This window comes from Abramis brama, assembly GCF_963993115.1.
Source record: "Abramis brama genome assembly, chromosome: 15".
Classification (NCBI taxonomy): Eukaryota; Metazoa; Chordata; class Actinopteri; order Cypriniformes; family Leuciscidae; genus Abramis; species Abramis brama.
In genome coordinates, this window is record NC_139977.1 from 18,258,439 (window position 1) to 18,270,199 (window position 11,761).

Genomic DNA, 11,761 nt, shown 5'->3' on the forward strand with positions numbered 1-11,761 from the left:
TATGCGCCACTTACTAAAGTAGTCGTGTTCTGCTGCTTCTAGTCACCCTAAGTCATCGTTGACTCAGCAGCACACCATGCCAGCTCCCATACCTGCTCAGCTCCAACCCAAAGCTGACCCGAGGTGAAGCAGCACTTCCCATTTTGAGCAGCCCAAGTAGTCGTTAATGCATTGGGCACAAAGAGGAGGGGGCCAAGTCCCGGCAAGGCCGGACCACCCTTAAAAGACCATGTGTTCACCTCCCAACCCCCTATCCAGACCGGGCATCCAGGTTTGTTATCGGTACTAGGTCAGCCTCACCAGTGGTATGTGCAGCCAGACATCCTTCTGCTTTTAAAGCGAGTCAAATAAAAAACAAACAGTAGCTTCCACGTCCCAGAGAAGGATGACGGCCTCAGGCCCATCCTCGACTTGAGATTTCTGAACCGCACTCTGTTGAGATGGCCGTTCAGAAGGATAACTTTGAAACAAATCTTCTCGCATATCTGCCCAGGGGATTGGTTTTTATCAGCGGATCTGCAGTAGAGATGCGCGGTTGGCAGTTACAGCCGCGGACTCCGCGGATAAACCGCGGATCGGGCGGATGACGTGACGAAAAATAATATTTTAATTCAATTCGGGCGGGTGGCGGGCGGTTGAACCAATCAAATGAAAAATATTATGTATACAGCAATCAGCGGATGGCAGGCGGGTGCGGTTTTGAAAATTGGTCAAAAACGTTGGTGCGGATGGATGGCGGACGGATGATGAGTTTTGTGATGCGGTTGCGGATGAAATAATAGCCCATCCGCGCATCTCTAATCTGCAGGACGCATACTTTCATATCCAGAAAGCTCCCCATTACAGACCGCCCTTGAGATTCCTGTTCGAGAGGGTGGCTTACCAATATACAGTCCTACCATTCAGACTGTCTCTAGCCCCATGCACAAAATGTGTGGATGCTGCTCTCTCCCTACTGAGACTAACTGGAGTTTGCATCCTGATACCTCAACGATTGGCTGCTCTTAGACCAATTGAAAGAGGAACTGTGTGCGCACAGATCTCTGCTCCTCAGCCATCTAGAAGGTCTGGAGATTAGAATCAACTTGAGCAAAAGCCTGCTGTCCCCCAGCCAACGCACTGTGTTCCTGGGGGCAGTGCTCATCTCTTCTGAAATGCGGGCGTGGACCTCACCGGAACGCTCCCTGAAAATTCAGCAGTTAGCGATGGCATTCAGAACGGGAGGAACCTCCCTTTAAAAACATTTTTCAGAAGCTAATGACAGCAGCCTCCTCAGTAGTTTGGGCCTGTTACGCATGTGGCCTCTGCAACACTGGTTGAATTCCCGCGTCCCACCTCGAGGATGGCGCGAGGGCCATATTATTATCATGGTGAGCCATAGCTGTACCAGGGCCCTGGCCCCCCGGAAATCGCCCCATCTGTATCGGAGGGGCGTGGAACTGGACTCAGTTTCGAGAAGGAAGGTACTCATTACAGACGTCTCAATGATGGGTTGGGGCGCACTGTGCGATGGCAGGATGGCCTTTGGCTCTTGGACAGAGCCAATGTTGAGCTGGCACATCGACTGCCAGGAAATGGTGGCAGTGCTCCTGGCCTTCACAGAATTTCAGCAGGAGATCTGGCGGGCTGAAAGGCCATTTGTCTGTGCAAGTGCACAGACGTGAACCAATCAGGCTTCAGTATTCAGAGAAAGCGTTTCCACATACTGGTCAGCGACTGACGCGATGCTCGTTCCTGTATCTCAGGAAACTGAGGTTACATTAGTATCCAGAGCGTTATCTCAGCCTTCAGTGTTGATTATCTCAGGAATTTGAAGATTTCCTCCCCTCTTGGGAGAAGGTCACAGAGAAATGGCTTTGTAGCAATATTCTTTCATTCTTACCAGTCAACAGACTCTTATAGGAATGATATGCAACTCTTGACATAAAAGGATCTATACTTCCAAATAAAAAAGTAACCAACTGATAATCAGAGGGCAGATTTCAGTTCTGACATTGTCTTCACCTTCCCCTCCCCTTTTTTGTCATTTATAACTGACTTTGTCTTATTAGGGTAAATTATTTTTGGCAAATTGTCTGAAATTTGTCTGAAACACACACATTTAAATGTGATAAATAAAATGTTTTAAATCTGAACAGCAGTGAAACGGTCTTAGTTTTTTTTTTTTTTTTTTTTTTAAACATTAAAAATCTTTAACATTCCATTTCAATATATGCTACATATGTTTCATTTGGAACTCACATGTGAAAATGTCAAAAACCTGACACAAATTCAGATGCAAATTTGCTGCCTGGAAAGTAGTGAAACCATGTCGTAGTGTTTCAAAAAAAAAACATTAAAAACATTCTTTCTTGGAATTCCAAATCAATCAGTGTAGCACAAGTGAAATTCAACAAGACTTTCCACATGTAACTTGATTTTGACCTGTTTAGTCATCATTTTTGGAGCATCCCTGCTTGTCAGTGTAATGTGGCCAATAGGCAATGGCATCTGACCTTTGGCTGTAGTACGGATCACGTCTTCCAAACTTGCATAGGATAATGCCTTCACTCAGTGTTTCTATCCTCCTTGATCTTCAACTTCTTCCTTTCTTACTACGACCTCATTTTCTGATGCACTGCCATCACTATCATTAATACTTTATGGAAAAGATAAATTTATTAACATCAACCTAAAACAAAAGACTATTAACAGTACTGCCACTACTGAACAATAGTCCCAGCTACACAGAAAATATGTATCCCATAAAAAGGACTTTGTCATTTATGCATGACGCACAGATTTTTTGTCTTTTTTTTTTTTTTGTCTTTGAGTTATGTTTTTTTACAAAATGTGCATTAAAAATGACCAAACATTTTAGAAGACACATTTGAATGATTTCTGAAGGATCACGTGACACTGACGACTGGAGTAATGATGCTGAAAATTCAGCTTTGTCATTTATAGAAAACAGTTATTATAATTTAATATTTCACAATAGTACTGTATTTAAATAAATGCAGCCTTGATGAACATAACTTATTTCAAAAATCTGCTTTCAACTGCTTTTAAAGTTTTAAAAATATATTAAAAAAGAAAACAGTTATTTTCATTTGTAATACGATTTTGCAATATTACTGTTTCTACTGTATTTTTGGTGAATAAATGCAGCCTAGGTGAGCAGAAGAGACTTCTTTCAAAAACTTTTGACAGGCACTAGGAGTTTTCTCTCTTTATGTGCAGTTACTGTTCTTTATTGAGTTCCAACAATTTTTTTTTAACTTACATTACGTGCATTATCGTGCCCAATAATGCAATTACATAATGCAAAGGTCATACTCAGAAAGGTGTTGTTGTTAATAATAATAATATAATTGTTACATAAATAACCAGTATTACAGTAATAGGGCTTGGCCTATTACTTGTAAATGTTTTCAGATAGTGATATGACAATATGCTTAGTTATGTTAACACCAGTAGCCTATCCCAACTGACTTATGACGGGATCAATGTTTTTAAATAGGCTATTTCAATTAATTGTTTAGTAAAGTCATCTTGGACTTTAGCATTTAAGCATTTTTTCTTAGGGATACCTAAAGGGAAAATATGGAATTATATTGGAAAGCACATTATTGTTGGCTGTTCTAGTTCACCTGCAGCGCTGAAAATGAAACCTGTGAGATGTCACGTGACCGAAACCAAAGCGGGTGAGATTTGCTTATGTTTACTGAGACTGCGTGGCGGAAGTGTACTTTAATGTCACACACACGGTGAGTTTCGCGAGCATTTTAGGCTACTCCGAAAGTAAAGGCCCTTTTCTCTTACACCACATATGTTACAAAGAGATAGCAGCAACATTTGATGTTTGTTGGGGCAAATTAAATCTTTGCGTTTTATAGCCTCGAATGTGTAGCCTACCTTTTAATTCATTGCACTTTGTGATGTTGTGTAGGCCTACTCTTTACAACTCACTCTCAACCAGCTGGTCTCAAGTAAATAAATTACATCAGTTTTTAGTATCAAGGATGCGTCACCCAAGATCATGTGATCATAAACGGCCAAATTAGGCTAACTATTTTGTCTTATCTTTAGTTAAAAACAGCGCATAAAGAAACTGATAGGTTTCTGAAACTGCTTTCCTTTATGCATTCAGTTTTCAAAAGCAGTTGCTTAAACTTTTGAATTGCCTGAATAGCAGCCTATACAGATTTGATTGCTGTCTCATACCACCACACCTCTCAACAGGTCATTTCTATAATTTCACTAACAACCCCACAAATTACTTAAAATTAAGTTTTCTTTTATTAAACTGTATTAATGTATGCTATAACATCCATTATTTGTGATGACAAAATAAAGAACTGGACAACTTACATAGGCCTTAAGCTATAAAATTATTATTTTTTTTTTTAAATTTCACTTTATTGCCACCTTACACAATGAATGAGACGGTCCAAAACAGGTTACATTACAGTAGCCTATACTTTATATCAGTTAAAGAAAATCATTTTAAATAGGGCGTGTATATATGTTCAAGACAAACGAGTTTTGCCTGTCAGGTGAACCTATACCAAATAATTTCAGAGATAACACTTAAACCAAATATCAAAATATGTATTATTCAGTATACATTTTCATCTTGTGAGTTTCTCTCCTGCATGTGTCCTCCTCACCATGGCTACTGTTGGTTTGCTGCTTTATCCCCACTGCTGTGTTGCCTATAGCAGCAGACATGGAGGAGGGTGAAGCTCTCACTCTGTCACGCACTCTTTAGATGCACATAAACAAAAAGCAGTTGGCTCTCTTGAGTTGTCTGAAATAAGAGAGAGGAATGTTAACCCTAAATAATCCTCAATGACAAACTAATGTGTAACTATAGTATTTCCAGGAATTGTGAAAACATGTTTATTTATTGGTTTAAGTTACAAATTTCTGTCATTTAGAAGAGGGTATTAGTCGTGTAGTCCGTGTATGAAATTCATTTTCAAGATTGTCGGTACTTTCATGGGTTTGGGTTAGATGATGCTGTGGCCTGGTTTCACAGACAGAGTTTAGATTTAACCAGGATTAGGCTTTAGTTCAATTAGGACATTGAAGTAGCTTTTATTGACGTGCCTTAGAAAAAAACATTACTGTCTTGAGACAAAACAAAGGCACTGACATATTTTAAGATATGCCAATGCAAGTTGCTTTCATTTAAAACAGCTCAAACATGCATTTTAGTCTGGGATTAGGCTTAAGCCTTGTCTGTGAAAACGGGGGAATAAATAGGCTATTAAGTGTATTATTGAAAAATCAACTTATTTTATTAGGCCTATTTTCTTCCACCAATTCTTACTAACCCTTAAATAAATACATGGTCTTTAAACTTCCCATAATGTAATTTAATGAGATTTCATTTGAGGATTTTATAAAACTGCGTGCTTCTTCTTTTCATTTTCTATTGTTTGCTGTGGAAAATGTTGTCCATTTAACCATGCCATTGTGCAAAGACTTCTTCTTTAATGTAACTTTCTGCATATCAAAACATGTCCTCTTTTGCTTGTGGGGAAAAGTTAAATATTATTGTCAGTTTTATTTATTTAAGGTCATCATATTGAAAAGCTTGTGCATACTGTAATTGAGAACGCTGATGAGAGCTTGTTTGTGATCATGATATGAAAATCTTTAGCTCATTCATCTCAGCATTTATCTATATTCTACAGGATTGATGTCAGCTGATGATATCACACATAATATGCAAAACTTCTGTTCTCATTTGCTTAGGCAGAGGTGTTTTGGCAGTCTTGCTATAGGCCTGTATACATCACTGGAAATTTTGAAGTAATAAAAGTTCAATTTAAATGATTAGGCTACTGATAACTGTCAAAGGATATTAAAGGGATAGTTCATCCAAAAATGAAAATTCTGTCATTAATTACTCACCCTCATGTCGTTCTTTCGTTCATCTTCAGAACACAAATGAAGATCTTTTTGATGAAATCTGAGAGCTTTCTGTACCTCCATCCACAGCTATGCAACTACCACTTTGATGCTTCAAAACGTTCATAAAGAGATTGTAAAACTAATCTATATGAATTGAGCAGTTTATTCCAAATTTTCTGAAGAGACACATTCACTTTATATGATGAACAGATTTAATTTAGGCTCAATCAACTCATAGATCATAGATAGAAAGCTTTCAGATTTAATCAAAAAGATCTTCGCTTGTGTACCGAAGATGAACTAAAGTCTTGTGGGTTTGCAACGACATGAGGGTGAGTAATTATAATTAATGACAGAATTTTCTTTTTTGGGTGAACTATCCCTTTAAGGGCTATTCATCTGAAATAAGACACTGACTGAATTAATATATGGGTGGCTATAATCTCAATGCTTAAAGCATTTTTTATTTAATTTTCAGCTTCTAATAAATATTTTCAATATTTTTGAACGATCTGTTCTTTTCTTTGTAACGCATGAAAGCCGTTTGGTTGTCCAAACGCATCATGAAGTCTGTTGTCTTGGTCTGTGGCGCCACTATCTGGTAATATGGGTCCATAAGCAATACTTTATATTGTAATATTTTCCTCTTTTTGTTTTATTTTTTCCTACTTTAATTGATCGACTTTCGTGCACGTTCATATGCAATACACTAAATATTGTTTCTAAAGGTGTGGTATCTGAAATTTTAATATCATTGCAGCAGGCATTATAGACGCACGACGTAGTGACATCACGCATCACGTCTAGGCTCTCGTGCGGCAGTGTGTTGCCATGACCGCTTATTTTTTACGACTTTTTGGTTGTTGTTGTTTTTGATAAAGTTGCTTATAAATGTCACATTATGGATATACCATAAAATATCATCAAACACAGTCGCGATTTTAGGCTTGCAAGTGCTTTCCCACTACCCGGATGATGTGTAAATGCGCAATATTATAGATGTGTGCGCAAGAGAGCGTAGTTATTTATTTGGATAGCCGTTGTTTATGTGAAACATTTCAATTACTTTTGTCAAATACATTTTAGTTTCATATAAATGCTTTTTTAACCGAATTATAATGTATATTTTGTACACGTTTCAATGATACAACATTTATTCTGGGTTTATTTTGTTTATCCAGCGAGATCTGGCAACACTGTAGTGCTGTTTCCCTAGTGTTAGCTAAACATCATCACGACCTTTGAAGACTAAAATCCCGGTCGAATGAATGAATGAACTTCGGACACAGGTTTTAGCATGTCAAATTTTGCCATGAGTGCCCTGTGCCGTAATTTGACAAGGGGAGTGCTTTGTGGCCCGTCGTCATGTTTATCTATAACGGGATTTCGGGATTTTTGCAGTGGAGTCTCGCGACTGGAAGGCGCTGGCAGTGACAGCGCACGAGCCGCCAGGTGCTTCATTTTTAATCTTCCGGTTCAAATACTGTTAATTACTCAGGAATGCATGTGTGAGCGAGGGCTGTTGTAGTATAAACTTCAATTTACTTTATTTTAAAGTGGTTACCTGCGCATTCTTTATCGCATTAGCAAATTAGCCAGTTTGTAATTTTATTAATAAAACATTAGTAAAACCAGAGAACAATGGCTAATTATACATTGTTATGTTCTGTTTTGTCTTTTACAGGTGATGACACGTTAATGAAGTTATACATTAGATAGAGCTCTTTTGTTAAGATTCTATAAATAAGGTCATGTGTCCAAAAACTGGCAGCTGTGGTTGCCAGAATAATAAAAATATTACATATTACAGAATAAAATACAGTAATATGTAAGCATATTTACAGAAGAACCTGTAAATATATTACTATTGAAAACTAATTTACAATAATAAAAATCCAACAGCTCTTTTCTGCCGAATTAGCAAGGTCACGCTGCTACGAAAATCTGTTTTGTACCTTGAAAATATACTAACTTCCACCATAATAACAGGGGTTATAGAGAAAACACATGGTGAATTAGAGTTAATCACAAGTAGCTAATTACATTAGCTGAGGTAAATACTAATATATAGATGGTGCACAGTGTCACGCACACATATAAAACACCATAACGGACAGCAATATAATAATGCAATAAACATTAAGATGTAACAAAAAACCCTAATGTACATAAATGATTAAAAAAAGAAAAGAAACAATCAAATGTGAAGTGTCACGCAGAATTCTGGTCAGCTGATGGCTTTTCACTCTAAATTATAATGTGATTTGTTCTTTTTTACTCCTGAAAACGGTACATTTAACAGTACTTTACTGTGAAATTACATGAAATGTAAGGGTAGGTCTATTACAGTTTTTGTCCGTATGTTAACCAATTATTTATTTTTATTTTACTGTAGCCTTTTTCCAGTTAAAATTACTACCTTTTTTTTTTTTTACAGTGTCTTCATCCTTGTCTACTTTGCTTTGTCTTAGTGCTGTAAACTTGACCTACGATGTGTTTGATGGGACGGTAGACAGCACGCCATTGGTGTTTCTTCATGGCTTATTTGGGAGCAAGTCAAACTTCCACTCCATAGCCAAGTCCCTGGTGCAGCGGACAGGCAGGAAGGTATGCTTCCAGTTTCTCCAGTGGTTAAAAGGTGCTGTGGGCTGTTTAGAAGAGTCTGTGCGAGTGTCCTGACTGTACTTTGTCTAGTTAGGTGCTGACAGTAGATGCTCGTAACCATGGCAAAAGCCCACACAGTCCTGTCTTGACCTACGAAGCAATGACCCACGACCTGACGCATCTGCTTGGACAGCTGCACATTGGGAAGTGTGTCCTGATTGGACACAGCATGGGGGGAAAGGTTGCTATGACGACAGCTCTATCTCAGGTAACACATGCTGTATAATTTCTTTCATGCAACCGCAACTTAACATCTAATAGTAGGCCAAAGGGTCAGTGACATGAAGCTCATGATGATCTATTAATTTATTCAAAAATACATAAAAAATGCAATTCACTCTTCCTTCTCATTTGAATAGACCACTTATATGATGAATAAATTAAAAATCATATATTAATAATTTGGATCTTTTTTAGGGGGCATGAAGTTAAAAATGTCAGTGTGATACAATTGTCCTGATATTATAATGAAGATTAAAAAAGGCTCATTATAAGATTATACGGCATTTTTTTTGTATGTCTTAGGAAATAAGCAGTAAACGGTAATAACAGATAAACAAATAAACAGTTTTGTAAAAATATTATAAATATTTGACTTTTTTTGTCTCCTAAATCAAAGTAACCAACCAACAACCAGCAACCAACATGCTGGAAAAAAACCCATATGGTCTCATGGTCTATAAGTCTCTTAACATATCTAATCATTTGACCTTTTCATGACAAGACAAGGTTAGTTTGGCTTATAAAATGTCATAAATGTCATGTCATGAATCCTGATAACAAAAACATATCACAGTTCCTTCAAACATATTGATTTGAATAAGAAAGGTTTCTTGAGCACTGCTGAAAATTCAGCTTTGCAATCACAGGAATGAATTGCATCATAAAATACAAATAAAATGAAAATAATTGAATAATGTAATTAGAAAATAATAATATTTCTATTTTGTCTCTCTAATTCAGCCTGATTTAGTGGAAGGGTTGGTTGTTGTGGATATTAGTCCCTCTCAGACTTCAGCCCGCACCAATTTCCATGCCTACATCCAGGCAATGAAGGAGGTGAAGATAGCCAGTGATATCCCACGTTCCACGGCACGAAGACTGGCTGAAGACCAGCTCAGGAAGATAGTAAAGGTAACCATGTCCACACACATGCCTTATACTGTATATAGTTAACTGGAACATTGTTATCGTGGCATTTCAATGTAATCACCCACATTTATGTTGTTTGCAGGAGCGTTCAGTTCGTCAGTTCCTTCTCACTAACCTGGAGGAGCAAAATGGTGACTATGGCTGGAGGATCAACCTGGAAGCCATCTCAAACCACCTAGAGGACATCATGGCTTTTCCTGATTTTAAAACCACCTATGAGGGTCCAACTCTTTTCTTGGGTGGCAGTAGCTCAGCCTACATAAGGTAATAACTTTATTTAAACCCCTACTTGTACACATGTGCATCATTATGGTTAATATAATCTCTCTCTGTCAACTCAAGTTATGTCACCATTATTTATACAATACAGATTGTTTCAAAGCAGCTTAACAGTGATAACAGGAAAATGATTAATTTCTGCTGTTGTTCAGCTTAAGTCAGTTCAGTGTTGATTCAGTTCCATTGTAAATATCATAAATTATTAAATAGGTTAATTTCATCTATAAATCAGTTCTGCAAAAACTGATATCGTCCAGCTCAGTTCTCAAATAACAGCGTCAGTACAGTCAGATCAATAATACTGTTGAATATTAAGCATCACTTTTCTCTTTCACTTTTGAATGTTTGAAGTTTCTTAAATACATGTTTATTTAATTCTGTGTCTGTTTTCCTGCCATGGACCCCTTGGTTATCCTCTTAGCTCTGAGGATTACCCTGAAATCCAGCGACTTTTTCCTAGTGCTGATATCCAGTACATCCCAGATGCCAGTCACTGGATTCATGCTGACAAGCCTTTGGATTTCATCAGCTCCATAATCACGTTCTTACAATCATAGTCCTTGTCTCAGGTGAGGATACATACAGGTGCGCCCAATGATTAAGGGACAGTGAATGAATGGTAAGGGTGTGTGGACCAAGATGACTGTTATTGAGTTAAATCTAGTCTCTTACCTTATAATGCACAATAGCACCGGTATATAATTCCTGATAGTTAGTGTATTCATTTTTCAATGTGGTATTTGCTGTAGCGTAACATAGTACATTCATTTTAATTTGATTAAAAGGATGTATAGAAATCTGGCCATGACTTTCAATCAAGGTCATTTGTTCATAGCTGATACAAAACAGTGGATCCAGTGGTTTAAAAAAATATACTTTACCTTCATAACTTGTATGATAAATGGACTAGATTTAGATTTTTTGTTATATATATATTTTGATTTCAAAAATGAAAACAATATTTTAGCTTTATAGCTAAATGATAATTGGACTAGATTTCAATTTTTCAATTTTGTTAATACTTTAAATTATATATATTTTTTGGTAAGCATATTGTTGACATGGAAACCCTTTCTCTGTGCTCTGATAACAAATACAGATGTCTATGCAACAGCGTGTGACTTATTTAACTGTTCTCATGCTGAAAGCATCTCTCACAGTCTCCGCTTTAGATTGAATAAGACCACAACACTTTGACGTGCAGCCAAGAATTGTTACTTTTTTTCTGGAAACAGAAATTTGAGTTGTTTGTGAAATGTTTTAAATCATTAATGCTATTGGGCATAATAGGTTTGTTTCTGTTGTTTCAAAACCTTTGTGCATGATGTGCTATAAGGTAGGTGGGTAACACTAGTTTGGGGACCAATTCTCACTATTAAATAGTGGCTTATTAGTTTGCATATTACTAGCATATTGGCTGTTTATTAGTACTTATAAAGCAGATATGAATGCATATTCTACATCCCTTAATCCTACCCCATGCCCAAACTTAACAACTACCTTACTAACTATTAACAAGCAGTAAATTAGGAGTTTATTGAGGCAAAAGTCATAGTTAATAGTGAATATGTGTCCCCCAAACTAAAGTGTGACCATAGGTATTTTATTAAAACCGTTTTGTATGGCTTTACAACAAATGAAAATGCTGCAATGTAACTAATAAGACATCTTTCAGAGCATCAGAAATTATGCTGACAGAACTACAAAAGGGTTTTACCTGAAAACTTTTTTTTTTTTTTTTTTCTTGGCCCTGGGTCCTTTT

General features: G+C 37.1%; 1 protein-coding gene across 1 annotated transcript; it reads left to right on the forward strand.

The window, feature by feature from the left end:
• Positions 1 to 7,095: 7,095 nt before the first annotated feature.
• Positions 7,096 to 10,696, forward strand: abhd11 (abhydrolase domain containing 11). The gene is made up of 6 exons (XM_084138119.1): positions 7,096 to 7,356; positions 8,376 to 8,511; positions 8,603 to 8,776; positions 9,532 to 9,702; positions 9,803 to 9,984; positions 10,421 to 10,696. Exons 1-6 carry the CDS (start codon positions 7,202 to 7,204, stop codon positions 10,554 to 10,556), a joined length of 954 nt encoding a protein of 317 aa, XP_083994245.1. The 5' UTR covers positions 7,096 to 7,201; the 3' UTR covers positions 10,557 to 10,696.
• Positions 10,697 to 11,761: the final 1,065 nt, after the last annotated feature.